We start from the raw sequence: 17,475 nt of genomic DNA, 5'->3' as shown, positions 1-17,475 counted from the left end.
TATTCTTCGCTATGTAAACAAAGCGTTTGTTAACATTTTGAACATTGAAGTAAAAATTTCAGTTTTAAACCTAAAAAGAATGTTTTAGACGTTAGGAACTGTTTATTTATGCTTAAAATAAATAAAAAGATAGACAAATAAGCTAGTAAAGGATTTTCTACTGGTATATTGAACCTACGTAAACAAAAACAGGGCACGAGCCTTGTTAACATGACAAAGAACTGTGAGCCCTGTATTTTGCTTATAACTCTACGAATGACTGTCAAATTTTATTTTATCATTAGAAATGCATTTCTAGAGCATTGTAAAAAATAAAAACATAAAAATAGAATTTGACCAAAATCGTGACCATGCCCCTTTAAAAGAAAGCAGTCAATAATGGAAATGCACGATGGCACCGAACGAAAGAATAAATACACAAATGTCCCTCCGTAGATCTTAAGAAGTTTATCAAAAGTCAGTAAGTGGGATGTTTTTGCTGTGAAAGGCCTGATCAGTTTTTGCTGCACTTATTCATGCATGGAGAGATCGGCTGATATAGGGGAGCATAGCTTTATTTACACAACAGGTATTTCATAAAGTTTGGGTCAAAAGCCAGAACGATTTTCAAGACTCCCTAATGTACTACTATAAACGATAGGCTGCATAGAGTGTATATAAACATTGTACATGTATATACATTTGTCTCATCTGACTCGTCTTTGATTTGGTAAGTATAGCATACCGTCCTTCTGTAAAATGCTGGAAATATTTGTTTTAATTTTTTTTATTTAATTTTTTTAGATAAACAAAGACATAATTGTTTAATTATATGCACTGTAAATACTGATTAGAATAGAATACATATACATAGATCATATATCAGGGACTGACAATACTTTGCGAAAAAATGGATGCTCGGGGGATTGGGGGGGGGGGCACCCCGAGACCACCCCCCCCCCTTCGAAATAAGCACTGATAGATAGTTACGCCTTGATTAGTATATACATCTACTTTTGAAGATTTCTTCCAAACCGAGTGTGTTTTGACGACTGGTTAAATTAAGTTTCTAAAATTAATTTACAAATTTCGTTTCTCACCGGTATAGTGTATGTGTTACAGTTAGCATGTCAAAGTTATACGAAATCACATACGTGTTATAATTGTACAGAACGGCCACACTGCCTAATGTGGATAACTTTCATGTATGTTCCAGAAATGTAGATAATGAATAACATTAAGAACAATATTTTGTGATTGCAAAACATAGATTCTGATAAATGTATTGTTTCACGCTTTGTAAAGCTATGATTACCAACTCTTAAGGTACCTCACTACACCCAGACTTATTCTTTTTAAAACACTACGTCACAAGATGGCGATAAAACTATTTTGTTAAACAGTTTATCACGTTCGATTTAGTGGTATATCGTCGTAGCTCAGTGGCCAAGTATTTGGCATCTGAACCGCAGATCATGAGTTCGAATCCGCCTGGAGCTTTTGTTCATGTTTATTGAATTAAATTTTCGAAAAATGTAATTTTTCATCCAAAATTGCACTTTTTTGCCTATTGGACTTAAATACTTCTTATTCATTATGATATCTATCATAATCAAGTAATTTTCTGCTGATTTGAGAAAATATTTCAAGGTGTAGTGAGCCACCTTAACTATAGTTAACGAATGTAAATTATAGTTTACAGATGTAAATCTATGTATATTAGCAGAATATATTGTAAATGTTCATTGACAGACAAATAAACTTAGATAAGCATTCCTTTACTATAATTTACAACCACGAAATACTGTAAACCAACATGTATTCGCGGCGATCGACTTTATTTCGCGATTAACTTCCAATAAACTGGTTCGCGAACTAATGTTCGCGACCAAGCCTTATCCGGACCCGTATTTTGTTATAATAACTATACGATAAAGACTGGTTCGCGGCGAGAAATATTTGCGACGACGAGGCTCTCTCGCGAAAATTTCTCGCAGGCGAATAAAAGTTGGTTCACAGTATAGTTTTACAGATCCAAACTATATAGTTAATGAATCGCCAACTATATTTATAGTTAACGGTTCGAAAACTATATTTAACAATTGGTAAACTCAGTCTATCGACTGTGAAACAATGTTTAGCTCATTAAAATACTCTCTCATTACACGCTGATATTTCTTTATTGTATTTTGATACTCTCTCACTACACACTGATGTTTCTTCATTGTACTTTTTTTTATCATTACACGCTGATACTACATTGTATTTTGATGTTTTACATAAAGCGATGATATTTCGTCATTGTACTGCATTATCATTACACACTGATACTTCTTCATAGTACTATTTTATCATTACATGCTGATTTACCTCTTCATTGTATGTTGATACTTTATCATTACACGCTGATACTTCTTAACACGATGATACTTCTTCGTTGTATGTTGATACCTTATCATTACATGCTGATATTTCTTCAGTATACTACTTTATCATTACAGGCTGAAAATTCTTCATTGTATAATGAAACTTTCTGATTACACGCTGATACTTCTTCATTGTACTACTTAATCATTACACGCTAATACTTCTTCATTGTATGATGAAACTTTCTGATTACACGCTGACACCTCTTCATTGTACTACTTAATCATTACACGCTGATACGTCTTAATTCATTGTATAATGAAACTTTCTGAATACACGCTGACACTTCTTCATTGTCCTACTTAATCATTACACGCTGATACTTTTTAGCTCACCGAGACGAAGTTAGGGGGAGCTTATGCTATACCCTCAGCGTCGGCGTCGGTGTCGGCGTCGGCGTCCGGACCTGGTTAAAGTTTTTGTTGCAGGTCCTTTATCTAAGCTATTACTTGTCCTATCTTCACCAAACTTGCATGGATGATGCATCTGGACCTACTTATGGACTTGAAAGACTCGAATGCTGAATCTGAGTTCTAAATTTCAGATGCTGGAGGAGGTTAAGGTTGTTGGACCAGGTTAAAGTTTTTGTTGCAGGTGCCCTTTGATAGCAATATCTAAGTTACTGCAGGTCCGTACTTCACCAAACTTGCATGGATGATGTGTCTTATCATACTGATGCACCAGACAGGCTTGAGTGCTGAATCTGAGCTATAGGTTTCGGATTCTGGAGGAGGTTAAGGTTTTTGGAGCAGGTTAAAGTTTTTGTTGCAGGTGCCCTTTGATAGCAATATCTAAGTCACTGCTGGTCCGTACTTCACCTAACTGGCATTGATGGTGTGTCTTATGATACTGATGCACCACGCAGGCTTGGATGCTGAATCTGAGCTATAGGTTACAGATGCTGAAGGATGTTAAGGTTTTTAGAGCTGGTTAAAGTTTTTGTTGCAGGTACCCTTTGATGATTATATCTTAGTTACTACTTGTCCTAACTTCACCAGACTTCCATGGATGGTGCATCTAATGATACTGATGCACCTGACGGGCTTGAATGCTGAGTCTGAGCCATAGGTTTCAGATGCTGGATATGGTTAAGTTTTTTGGAATAGGTCACATGTTTAATAGATAATAGTACTATTTCAAACCTGCATAGTTGATTAAACTGTAATATGAATGAATCACAGAGGAAGCTTCAGATGCAGAGCTTGATCTCCATTATCAAGGATGCTAAAAAATATATCTTAGTTATTACAGGTCCTTACTTCACCAAACTTGAATGGATGGTGTGTCTTATAATACAGATGCACCTGACAGGCATGGATGTTGAATCTGAGCCATAGGTTGCGGATGCTGGAGCAGGTTAAGGTTTTAATTGCTAGTGCCCTCCTCTGATGATATCTTAGTTATTACTGGTCTGAACTTCACCAAACTTGCATGGAGATGCGTCTTATGTATACTGATGCACCTGACAGGCTTGAATGCTGAATCTGAGCCATAGGTTTCGGATGCTGGATGAGGTTTAATTTTTTTTGAACAGGTCACATGTTTTATAGATGATATCTTGCATAGTTGATTTAACTATATTATAAATGAAACGCAGGGGTTGCTTCAGATGCAGAGCCTGATCTCCATTATCAAGGATGCTAAAGAAATCTCCTACCTCATTCAAACCTCGATAGATAGATGTGTTTGTTGATAAATGATATAGCATGATTCCAATGATATAGTATTGTATGGTATGAAACAATATTGTTTAATATGATACAATATAATATCATATGTAATATTTTAAAAAGTTATATGATACGATATGATATTGTATCAATTTTTTTGATATTTTATGTTATGATATTGTAGCATGATATCGCTATGTACAGTATTGTATATTATGATACAATATTGTATAATATTGTATTGTATTATTAATTTATTATTTTATCACATGATACTATTACATAAGATATTGCAAAATATATAATAGTGTATCCTATGATACAATATTGTATATTCTATAATATTGTATCATACGATATTGTATAATATGATATAAGTTTCTGTAAAATAGAATTATATCACATGAAATTGTATTATATGATACTGTAATATTATATAATTTCGTATCATATGATATTGTATTATATGATATTGGTTTATAATATGATATATTATCACATCACATGAAATTGTATTGTATAATATTATACAAATATTGACTGGGGTTGAGGGCAACATTGATTATATTAGCTCCCGAGGGACGAAATATTGCCCGACGCGAAGCGGAGGGCAATATTTTCGTCCCAAGGGGGCTAATATAATCAATGTTGCCCGAAAACACAGTCAACATTTGTTTTGTTATATGAAGAAACAAACCAAAATTTAAGAAATTAATTGAAAACAGATCGCCGTAATTTTCTCAGCTCAACAAAGAATTCACGAATTCAATTTTGTGCAAAGTTCATTTCCAAAATATCCTCAGCATCAAACGGTCACTTGTGATATTCCGCCGACCGTAAGAATTATCAGACAGGTGTTCTACCTGATTTTACTTCACAGTAATTCGCAAATCCTTATATCCGTTATGATAGCAAACCGTTGCATTGCGCGTTCGTTGTTTACTTGCCTTGACTGACTGTCTATTATGACGTCACCTTGTTTTGGAGTCGCGAAGAATTATTTACGTCACTGTTTACGAATCAACAAATCAGAGGCGAATATTTGAAATAGAGGGAATGTTCTCTAGATATTATTCCTAGCCGGTCAATATCTAAAAAATATTGACCGGTCAATATTTTTCGGACGAGCTGATATTACAATTATTGACTATTCGTCTATATAGGGTTATATAGTGAGAATATACTACTGAATATAACAATGTAAAATATATTCTTGTATCATATGATACAATATGTATAATATAATGTTGTATTTTATATTTTACTTTATCACATAATATTGTATCATTTGATATGATACAATGTTGTATCAAATTATATTGTATCATATGATACAATATCATATTATGTTTCAAAAATGATACAGTATCATACAATATCATACTTTATTTTACAATATAATATCATATGTTTCAATGTTATGATGTATTATGTAATATGATATTGTTATATAATACTATATTGTTTTATATATTATGATATTGTATTATGTGATCAAATACAATAACGTATAACACAATACAATGTCATATCATACGTTACAATATCATATCTCATCATTGTTTATTATGGTATTTTATTGTATTATATGATATATTTCGTAAATATGATAGGATGCAATTTTTAATTCTTTATTATTGTATTGATTAACATATGAACATATGATTATCATACAATTTTTTGACAGATGATATACGATATTGTGTCAAAACAGAATCCATGAATATCCAAGATCATAAAGTATGATTTTCATTTAATATGATAAAGGTGGTCTCATAAAGGTGAAGTCTCATAAGGGTGATGTCTCGTCTCGGTGAGCTTTGTAATCTGTGATTACCTATGTTTCATTGTATGTTAATACTTTCTCATTACACGCCGATACTTCTTCGTTGTTTTAGATGATCATTACACGCTGATACTTTGACTTCTCCTGATTCCGCTTCTTGTGTCTCTATGTTAAGTTGATGGTCGGCAAGCTTTGTCCAACTAAACGTCTGTTCTCTCGCCGAATCCAGTAACAATTTTCTAATAACAAAATTTCAGACCTGAAATGCCAGAACATATGTATTATCATAATATTGTAGAAAAAAGTATCTGATTTAGCATTCCTTGCATGACTGTAATCCACATTTTCCATTTACATGCATATATCGCATCTATTTTTTGTTGCTGTTTAGTTCAAAGTCAAAGTAATATCTGACAAAGGATGAATTTCTTGCAGTGAATATTTTTTTTACAGAACAATGGGAATGAAGGGCGCCATTTTTGTGCTCGCTATTGGTGTAGCTGTTGTATATTTGTCGAGATACAACCGAGGCAATGACGAGCCTGTCTCACTCAATGCTACCTATGATTACATAATACGTAAGACATCTTATGGTGTTATTAATAATACAGAAATGCAACGCTTTTCTTGGAATATTTCAATCGCTACTATAAAAATTAAGCAGTATTGTAAATGTTATTTTCTAAAATTCAAACTTCAGAATTACTCTTTCATTCCTGTTAAATTCTTTTATTGCATGTAATAACGAATTGCATTAAATGATATACACATCTGATTTCAAATACTTTTTGTTTACCTTTTTAACAGTGGGGGCTGGATCTGCAGGATGTGTTCTTGCAAACAGACTTTCGGAAGACCCAGAATCCTCTGTGCTCCTCATAGAAGCTGGAGGTTCCGAAGATGACAACTTTAACATAAGTATTCCTATTGCGTCTGGAATGCTTCAGAAAACGGAACAGGATTGGAAATACCAAACTATACCTCAGAAGAAGGCTTGCTTAGCATTGCATGAGAAGGTTTGGAGTAGTTAACACATCATAGGAGTTTTTGTCAATTATCTTAAAATAAAAACTTTAAATCCATGTGTTGAAAAATGAAAAAAGAATGTTACATGTATACAGATCATATTTCTTGGCGATATGTCAAAACTGATAAAAAAAGAAAAAAGAAAAAAAAGAACGGCCTGTCCTTTGGCAGTTCAACTTAAATTAAAAAATTGTTGGAATAAGAACATATGAAAAAATCTTTCGATATTGGATGCTGTGCCTTTTATAGGTATACATTGTAAATTGCATCAAGATAAAATGTGCCCGCTAATTTACTGATTGTGTGCCTAACAGAGGAGTGCTTGGCCTAGGGGAAGGGCCTTAGGAGGTACAAGTAATCTGAACTACATGCAGTACGTCCGGGGCAGTCGCCATGACTACGATGGGTGGGCCAAGGAGGGATGTAGGGGGTGGAGCTACAAGGATGTCCTCCCGTACTTCATAAAGTCGGAGGACATTCAAATTCCTGAACTCCAAAACTCAGGTTCGAAAACTTATCATTTCAAAGGTTATTTGAAATATTCATTCGTCACATACATGTAAATCCTAGAAAGTATTTATCCATTCCTTTAAAAAACCATCTAGGCTTTTAGAAAAGGTGTCATTCAAAATGCTTATGGCATTTATTATCATTAATGTACTTATTTGTGTTGCAAAACCACATTGTCAAAAAAAAATTAAAATAACGTTAAGTATAAACTAGTCCATCAAATCCAGTATCAGTATCTGCAATAAAGATGATATCAATCTAATTAAAATTAGAACTTCCATCCGCTCCCCGGTTTTCGATATGTCCACGCGACATATCGAAAACCGGGGAGCGGATGGAAGTTCTAATTTTAATTAGATTGAGATGATATATTTTCATAACGATGCATTATGATACAGAATATCACGGAAAAGGTGGTTATTTATCGGTCAGCGATGGGACGTCAACCCCTCTCAGTAAGAATGCATATGCGCCGGCAATGAAAGAAATTGGTCTGCCTTTTACAGACTGTAATGGGAAGTCACAGATAGGTACGTTGTTACAAAATCAACACAGTGTAAAGGTTACAATGCAATTATAATCAACTCTTTATCATTAACGAAAGTGAGAAAAATATTGAAAGTTGAACGAAATACAATATCTGAAAATGATAACGAAATCTGCTTGTTCCATCAGAAAACTTACAACTATACGAAAAAAAGGACGCTTGACTTTTATGATAGGAAAGCTATTCTCAATATCGTGTTTTTTTATATGCTGAATATATAAGTTTATATCATATTTTTAAACTTTCGCAAAGGGTATTGCAATTCCCAAGAAACAATCAGAAATGGAGAGCGGGCCAGCACAGTTAAAGCCTTCCTGAGGCCTGTCATGGACCGCAAAAATCTGCATGTGTCAATGAAATCCTTTGTGACTAAGGTAATAACCAAAGGAAATTATAACATAATCATCTGAAATTATATTATGATTGGCCAAGTAATTATTTCCTTAATTTTTAAAAAGAAATAATTTAAACTGATTTTCAGAAACTAGTATACATGTATGTAACAAAAATAGTGTTTTATCTGCTTTGACCGACAGGTATCATTTATTATCTCTACCTATTGATATATTGCGTTAGAATACTTCATTTGTTTTCAATTAGCAATTAAAAAAACCAGCAAATAATAGACAAAACACCAAAAAATGAAACAAAGAAATATAAAATATCATCATCATGTATCATGTATATTACTTGCATATATACAATAATAATATACTTATATTCATCTATTATGGTATCTTATAAAATATTTTTGGAGTTTCGAGTTTTGAAGTTTAGAACAAACAAAACAAAAGTATTTCACAAAAATTTATGACTGGGTGCATCTGTTGTTGCAAAATATTTATTAGCATAAAGAAGGAATTGGATATAGATGGTTTTGGGGTAGAGTTATAGTCTTTAAGGTAATGAATGAATTCATAGAATTATATATCATCTAATTTCTTTGTTTTAGATTCTAATCAAGGACAAGAAGGCAGTAGGAGTATCATTCATAAAAGACAACAAGAAATATATCATTATGGCAAAAAAGGAGGTCATATTGTCTGCTGGATCAGTCAATTCACCACAGATCCTTATGCTGTCAGGGATTGGTCCAAAGAAACACCTAGAGGAGAAAGGGGTACACATTGGAATGAAATTTAACTCCCTCGGTCCAATTTTTGTGGTCTGCGAGATGATATTAAGGGGTCCTCAAATTGTAAAAGAGAAAATTTTTGTTGTTATAGAAATTTGTAAGCTAGTAACCTCGCCACCTATAACAGAGAGATTTAAAAGTAATATATTTACATCAGTATTTTCTCCTCTATGCACTCAGTATTTTCTCCTCTATTACTTAAAAAGCCAATGATGATTCATGGCCTTAAAGACATTAATATGGCTGAAATCTAACCAGTTCTAACCAATTTACCGATCGATTCAAACTTTAAGCAACTTAAAAGAGTCACAGATTGCATAAAATGACGTCATACTCAAGTTTCCATGCACTTTTACTAACTCTGTATGATTATTTAAGTACTTTATTAAAAGAAGATAAAAATATAAACAATACAATGATTTCTTTGATAATTCATGCGGGATGTGAAAGAAGCGATCATCCGCATTATTGGGTTATGAACTTGTTTTCCTGCGAAGCTTGTTACCTTCTGCATGAATAACAAAAGTATGTTATTCAATCAAATCTAGTATATTTCATATCCTTGGTATCGACTGATGTTTTAAGGGGAAAAAATAACAAGAGGCCTAGGGGCCACATCGCTCATCTGAGCAACAATTGCCTTAATTCTGATCAAATGAGCATTACAGTATCAAAATATCTTGACAACTAAGTACAGTAGATCTTGCTAAAAAAAAAGTGGAAAATCTGCCAATTTTTATCCACCTCTTTTTTTTTGGTAAATACCAAGCCCCTTTTGTTGTTGTACCTATAAGAAGATTTTTCTCTATTCCTATATTCCCCCCCCCCCCCCCATTTCGTGGCCCCACTTTTCTCTAGGGAATCATGGTTTCATCAAACTTAAATCTGCATAACCTGTGCTTTCACACTAAGTAGGACCTACTGAGTTTTGGACCGAAAACTTTACCAGAATATATTCCTATTTAAAAATTCAAACCGCCATATGATCACGGCCCGGCCCTACCACTAGGAACTGTGATTTTGCAAACTTGAATTTACACTACCCGAGGATGCCTCTACACAAGTTTAAGCTTTTCTGGCCAAATAGTCTTTAAAAAGAAGATTTTTAGAGATTTACTCTATATATTCCTATGTAAAAATTCCTCCCCCATTGTGGCCTCACACTACCCCTGGACTATTATTTAAACAGACTTGAATCTATATGATCTGGGGATGCTTCCACTCAAATTTGGGCTTTCCTAGCCTAATAGTTTTGAGAAGAAGATTTTTAAAGATTTTCTCTGTATATTCCTATGTAAAACTTGATCCCCCCATTGTAAAGATTTTCACTATATATAAAAATTTATCCCCCATTGTGGCCCCGCCCTACCCCCCAGGGACCATGATTTGAACAAACTTAAATCTACATTATCTGAGGATGGTTACATGCCAATTTGAGCTTTCTTGGCCAAATAGTTTTTAAAAGATTTTTTTTAAAGATGATCTCTATATATTCCTGTATAAAAATTTATCCCCCAATTGTGGCCCCGCCCTACCCCCAGGGACCATGATATGAACAAACTTGAATCTACACTACCTGAGGATGCTTCCATTTTAATTTGAGCTTTTCTGGCCTAAAAGTTTTTGAGAAGAAGATTTTTAAAGATTTTCTCTATATATTCCTATGTAAAACTTGATCCCCCCATTGTGGCCCCACCCTACCCCCGGGGACCATGATTTGAACACACTTGAATCTACACTACCTGAGGATGCTCCCATTTTAATTTGAGCTTTCTTGGCCTAATATTTTTTGAAAAGAAGATTTTTAAAGATTTTCTCTATATATTCCTATGTAAAACTTGATCCCCCCCATTGTGGCCCCACCATACCACCAGGGACTAGGATTTGAACAAACTTGATTCTACACTACCTAAGGATGCTTCCACTTTAATTTGAGCTTTTCTGGCCTAATAGTTTTTGAGAAGAAGATTTTTAAAGATTTTCTCAATATATTCCTATGTAAAACTTGATCCCCAAATTGTGGCCCCACCCTACCCCCGGGGACCATGATTTGAACACACTTGAATCTACACTATCTGAGGATGCTCCCATTTTAATTTGAGCTTTTCTGGCCTAATAGCTTTTGAGAAGAAGATTTTTAAAGATTTTCTCTATATATTCCTATGTAAAACTTGATAACCCTCATGTGGCCCCTCCCTACCCCCCGGGACCATGATTTTAACAAACTTAAATCTACACTACCTGAGGATGCCTCCACACTAGTGTATTCTTTGCAGGCTGAATAGTTTTTGAGAAGAAGATTTTTGAAAAATACCAAGAAATGTTCAATAATTCTCAATTATCTTCCCTTTAAAGAGGGCGTGGCCCTTCATTCGAACAAACTTGAATCCCCTTCACCCAATGGTGCTTTGTGCCAAATTTGGTTGAAATCTGCCCAGTGGTTCTTGAGAAGAAGATGAAAATGTGAACAGTTTACAACGACGGCGACGACAACGACAGACAACGGACAAATTGTGATCAGAAAAGCTCACTTGAGCCTTTGGCTCAGGTGAGCTAATAAAAACAAATGTAATCATAATTTTTTGGTGGAGAATTCAGGCTTCTTCACTAGTTATGAAAAATAATAAATGTAATCATAATTTTTAATTTAAGAACTCAATCAATTACAAACGTCGAATTTTGAAGTGGAATCAATTTGATATGCAGCATATCAACGAAAATCTACTTGTTAATTTGTTTTTTAGTTCTTGATGCAATGTAAGAAAACATACCTTTATAAGATGGTAGTTTATGGAGGAAAGTGACAAACGAGTACAGCGTATATAATTTCATAAAGTGCATCGGGTGAACAAATTTTATCTTTTGTTCTGAGAATGGTTAAATTGTTTGTACAATTGTAAACAAAAGTTACAAGACCAATTTATTTAAGAAATAGGGTATCATTTTGGATTTATATCGTAATATAAATACGGGTTGGTCACGTGATCAAATCCCATAAAGCCCGTATTTATATCCCGATATACATAAAAAAAGATAACTTATTTCTTAAATATACACCCCTGGCTCATGTTGTATTTTTTCTGTATGACCCAATGTACCATTTAATGGTTTGAGCGTAATAAAGTTGACTGAGTTAACAAAAGCACAATGGATTTTTAAGACTTAATTAGACTTGTATGACTTTTTCTGATGCCATTTTTTTTCACTTTTTTATAAATTCCTATAGATTCCCGTTGTAGCTGATTTACCTGTTGGTGATAATTTACAAGACCACATCATGACATTTATTGATTTCCATGACAACACTTCAAGTGCACTCAACAAAGACACCCACATGGCACCCTTCAACATTATCAAGTACTTGCTATTCAAGAAAGGTGATGTCCTACTATTTATCTCTTGTAAATATTAGTATACATTTTAATTTATCAATAAAGATGTTGACATTGAATTGACATACCGTCACGGTGTATTAACAGTCGGTTGAAGTTAAAACAAGTTGAACTATAATATGAACAAATGTTGGAAAGTTAGATAAAGATTTGACTGCAATCTAAGGAAGATTAGTCATGAGCTTATTTGAAATATATCACTTTTTTCTATTTGTTATGTTTACGATGTCTCATTTAAGGTATTTTCAATGCTCAACCAAAATCCGAATGTCAGTCATCAAGCTATTGTCTAGAAAAATGTTTAAACAAAATTCAAGTTGACAAACACCAGAAACTGTTTCTATTGTTTATAAGAAACTAACAAAACAAAACCTGCTTAAAACAAAATTTTTAACTGACATATGTAAAAAGGGGCATTATTTACATTAATAAAAAAAAATGTAATGTTTGTATCTTACTTTTAACTTGACAAATGGCATTCAAATTATGATCGAGGATTGGAAATATTTTGAAGAATTGTAAAAACTAAAAATAAGGGGAGATAAATACCCCCCCCCCCATTAAGAAGATTGTAAATAAGGCGTGTAAAATGCCTTTACACGGACGGATAAGATACTGGAAATTAAAATATTAATAAATCTGATATCAAAATAAAAAAATACTCAAAACAATATATATTTAACGTCTTTTAGACAAGAGAAATATTTGAATTGCAATATCAGTGTGAGTAAATCAGGAATAACAAATTTATTTCATATAACAAATATACATAACTTATGATAACAAATATGAATGCTCAATTTTCTTTCTTAAAATGTTCTTTATACACAATCTTGAAAAGAACATGAAAAATGCTACAGCTTCTAACTAAAACATTGAAAATTGAATAACAAGTTTATTTCAAGCACCATTTTGCTTACAATTTAATAGGTGTAGCTTTTAAAACAAATGAAGGCACAATTTTCTTTCTTTAAATACCGTAATTTTCATGCGCGTAATTGTAATGAAGACTAATAACACATTCTAACATGTAAATTGCATATTCAAATCATTTTAACAGGTGTAACTTTAAAGATAACACAAATGAGTGCAGACTTTTGTTTTTTAAAATACCGTAATTTTTATGTGCTTACTTGTAAAGTAGAATAATAACAACTTCTGGCATAACTTGTAAGACTTGCATATTAAAATTTGAATAAAGCAATCGTTTAACCTACAGGTATTATGAGCAAGTCCCAGCTGGAAGGGACAGCATTCTTGGCTGATGGAGATAACCTCCCTCCATACTTTCAGTTACATTTCTTCAGTTTGATGTATGAACCTGAATTCATCAATTTGTATATTGATCTGCTGAATTATGATCGAAAGGTAATACAAGTACCATAGATTGCCTTCTTTTTCTATTCTAAAATAGTGTTAACGTTTACACATGGTTTAATACGAAGATGACGTCGGGTTATACATGAACAGTGACTTTGGGTCACATTTAATTATCTACATGCTTTCAGTTACAAAATCTATTATGATATAAATTGATTTGATGCATTTAATATATATATATATATATATATATATATATATATATATATATATATATATATATATATATATATATATATATAAGAAGCACTAGCAAACCAACAACACTCGTTATGTAAAGTGTCGGATCAAAAGATACACGGTTATAAGATGAGATATAAAAAAGCACTAAAAATAACCAACGACACGAACAATAAAGTAAAATATTGTCAAATTTTCGGGACAACCCGTTTCAACACTTCTTCACAGACCGTCCGCTGCGTCGGACGGGATTTTTCTTTCTCGGGCTCGAATTCTATTAAATATAAAGATGTAGCTGCCACGTTTTGATCCGGTGTTTAAACATTATCTAGTTTTTATATATTATTTAGTTTAGTTTAGTGCTAGTTTTGTAGATGATTTTCTTCTTTTTTTGTAGTTTTTATTTTGTTGTCCTGAAGAAGGGACGGGTTGTCCCGAAAATTTGACAATATTTTACTTTATTTTTCGTGTCGTTGGTTATTTTTAGTGCTTTTATATATATATATATATATATATATATATATATATATATATATATATATATATATATATATATATATATATATATATATATATATATATATATATATATATAAACGTATTTTTTACAGCAAAAACTTTCTCAATTCCTAATAGTCATATATGTAATGACTGCACAGGTAAACTGTGGCTTAAAGGAAGATGATATGCCAAACAGAAAAATTAAAACACTGATTTTATGTTGTGTGTACGTGTGTGTTTTTGTATATATTTTTATCTTGTATTCTAGTATACAGATGGAAAACGAAAAGAATTTCAAAGCACTATAGACAGAAATTTAAGAACGTTTATCATTCTACCGATTCTTCTTCACCCAAAGAGTAAGGGTTCTATTCGCCTACAGAGTGATGATCCTTTTGATCCGCCTCTTATAGATCCAAATTACTTGGATCACCCAGATGATGTCAAAACTATGCTGAGAGGTATTACTATATGTAGTTTAAAATTAAATACTTTTGTATTAATGTCGTTTTTGTTTTTTGTTTTTGTTTTTGATAATTAGAATTTTTCAGAAATATGCAAATGGTAAAAGTCAAACTTTTAATTGGCAAACATATTACAAGATTTCTATTTATTTCTAATATGAAAATGATGTTTCTAAAAAAAAATATAACAATAGTAAAAATTAGGCTTATCCTGTTAATCAATTTATAAGTGTTTGGCCCAACACATGGTCAATTATCCCAATTGGTGTAGTTCTAGATAAACTTTAAGAGTCTTTCAAATCTCCGAGATTTTGAATTACCTATGTATGAACTGAACTCAGTTGTCATAATTAAGGGTTAGATATATATCTTTTTCGTTTCTTTATCAATGTACAATTGTTCAACAATTTGCTAGAAGGTACTGCAAGTAGAATGTTAGCAGCATTTCAATATCAATTCTCCGGCAACTATTCGTCAAACATGCTTTGATTTGACTTATCCAGTAAAAATTTATGTTCTTTTCAACAAAGAATATCATTTCAGCGATTAAAAATATGAAGTGATTTGCTACAAAATCAGTTAAAACAAGTTTTTTATCTCCGAAAGTTGATTTTTTTTCTTATAAATATCAATTATACATTCTATACATAGTTGCTTTTCTAGACATGTATATCTATTTTCTTTTAGGAATCAGAGAAGTATTAAAACTAGGTGACACAAAAACTTTCAAATCAATTGGTGCCTCGACACAGGATCCATTTGATGCTTATACTCCTGATTGTGATGGTTTTCAGAAGAACTCTGGCGACTATTGGATTTGTAGAATCAAACACTACACATTTACAGTGTATCATCCCACAAGTACCTGCAGGATGGGTGCTAAGGACGATCCTACAGCTGTGGTAGACCCAGAACTGAGGTAGAGTTTGATGCATTCAATATTAAAAGTTTATTGTTAAATTTTCTACATTTTCCAACAACGAATGTAAGGTGTAGGCATCTATGATAAACATAATATTATATAATATTTGGGCTTCTAATTTTTTTTAAACACAGACATTGTCGGTTATCTTTTAAATTCATGTTATCAGAATAAATGTTTGGAGTTCCAAAAATTGATTAATTTACACAGGAATCTATGAAATACAATTTTTACCAAGTGCTATTTTTACTTTTCAAACAGCAGTGTTGTTTATCTGAAAATATGGGTAGCACAACAAATTACAAGCAAGTGGATAACAATTTGGTTTCATAGAATTTTTTTTCAAATTATTTAGGGTCAGGTGAATCCAGAACTTTCGCAAAGTTGATATACGAGTAGTAAAAATGGTACTCTAGATGTCTAGAAAAAATAACACAATGTATTTCCCTATTTTATTATTATATATTTTATTAGAGTCAAAGGGATCCAGAACCTTCGCGTTGTGGATGCTTCCGTCATGCGCAATGTGCCCTCGGGAAATACAAACGCCCCGACGATAATGATTGCAGAGAAAGCAGCAGATTTGATAAGGAATATAGATAGTGTAAAATATTTAAGAGAAAGAACCGATAAATTGTAATTCTGTGATGATGATGATGATAATGATGATGATGATTATGATGAATGTATTGGTTGATACTTGATAGTTGATTAATGAAAACATTATGGCAGTGTTTGATTGACAAAATGTTTTGAGCAGATGGTGTGAATGCATATATTATAAGAATATGTCTAAATATGTATATAAATTTTTTATTATTGTTTTGAAAATTAATGTGTACATGAACATGCATACACCAGTTCATATAAGTTTAAAAAATGTGATATTGCTTAGTGTATCCGTAGAGATAAGAACAGAAAATTGTTACTCAAAATAATGATATTTTGTAAATCAGCTTTTAATCATGGAACTTTAAGTAGGTGCTAGCTACTAGTATTACAATAATTATTTTGGTTATATGATATACATAGATATCATTGAATTATAGTTATAGTTCTAATAAACAAATACCATACAAATGGATGCAATTTACTTTTTCATGGGAAAGTTCAAACATTTCTGGTAAGACAACTTATTTTTATATGGACTAAACATTCACTAGGTAAATAGGTAATGTTAATTCATGTTTAATAGTTATATATTGAGCCTTTTCGAACAATGATGAATCGACGGCATGGGTTCGGCTCACAGATTGACATTAATGCGGCACATATTTATAATGTAATGGGACTAACGTTTTACAAATACAATACAACATTTCACGTTTTTCTGTTTGAAAGTTAAACCTTATATCGTGAATTTAAAAAAAATATATTGTTCTAAATTTAGGGTTGAATTACATAAATGTCCTTCCATAACATAAAGGATTCTTTAAAAAGTAAGTTTACATTTATTGTCCATAGTTCGATCGAAAGAGTGAAATAAACATGTTAAACATGTTTATTCACTGCACGAAAAATGGCGTTTAATAATATTAAATTCCCTTAAATTTACA

At 32.3% G+C, this 17,475-nt stretch overlaps 1 protein-coding gene across 3 annotated transcripts; it reads left to right on the top strand.

Annotated features, from left to right (window-relative positions):
- The first annotated feature begins 438 nt into the window (after window positions 1-438).
- Window positions 439-17,001, top strand: LOC128183215 (alcohol dehydrogenase [acceptor]-like). Of its 3 annotated transcripts, none has more exons than XM_052852140.1 (12): window positions 439-568; window positions 6,316-6,440; window positions 6,670-6,878; window positions 7,203-7,392; window positions 7,797-7,928; window positions 8,198-8,319; window positions 8,898-9,065; window positions 12,307-12,457; window positions 13,692-13,840; window positions 14,802-14,994; window positions 15,685-15,916; window positions 16,394-17,001. In XM_052852140.1, exons 2-12 carry the CDS (start codon window positions 6,320-6,322, stop codon window positions 16,557-16,559), a joined length of 1,833 nt encoding a protein of 610 aa, XP_052708100.1. In that variant the 5' UTR covers window positions 439-568; window positions 6,316-6,319; the 3' UTR covers window positions 16,560-17,001. The 3 variants fall into 3 exon arrangements, with proteins under 3 accessions (XP_052708100.1, XP_052708102.1, XP_052708101.1); XM_052852142.1 differs by having other exon boundaries at window positions 462-568; window positions 6,298-6,440; XM_052852141.1 differs by lacking the exon at window positions 439-568 and adding an exon at window positions 571-709.
- Window positions 17,002-17,475: the final 474 nt, after the last annotated feature.

Source organism: Crassostrea angulata, chromosome 5 (genome assembly GCF_025612915.1).
Source record: "Crassostrea angulata isolate pt1a10 chromosome 5, ASM2561291v2, whole genome shotgun sequence".
NCBI lineage: Eukaryota > Metazoa > Mollusca > Bivalvia > Ostreida > Ostreidae > Magallana > Magallana angulata.
The sequence above is the reverse complement of the archived record's forward strand: the minus strand, read 5'-3'. Positions and strand labels throughout refer to the sequence as shown.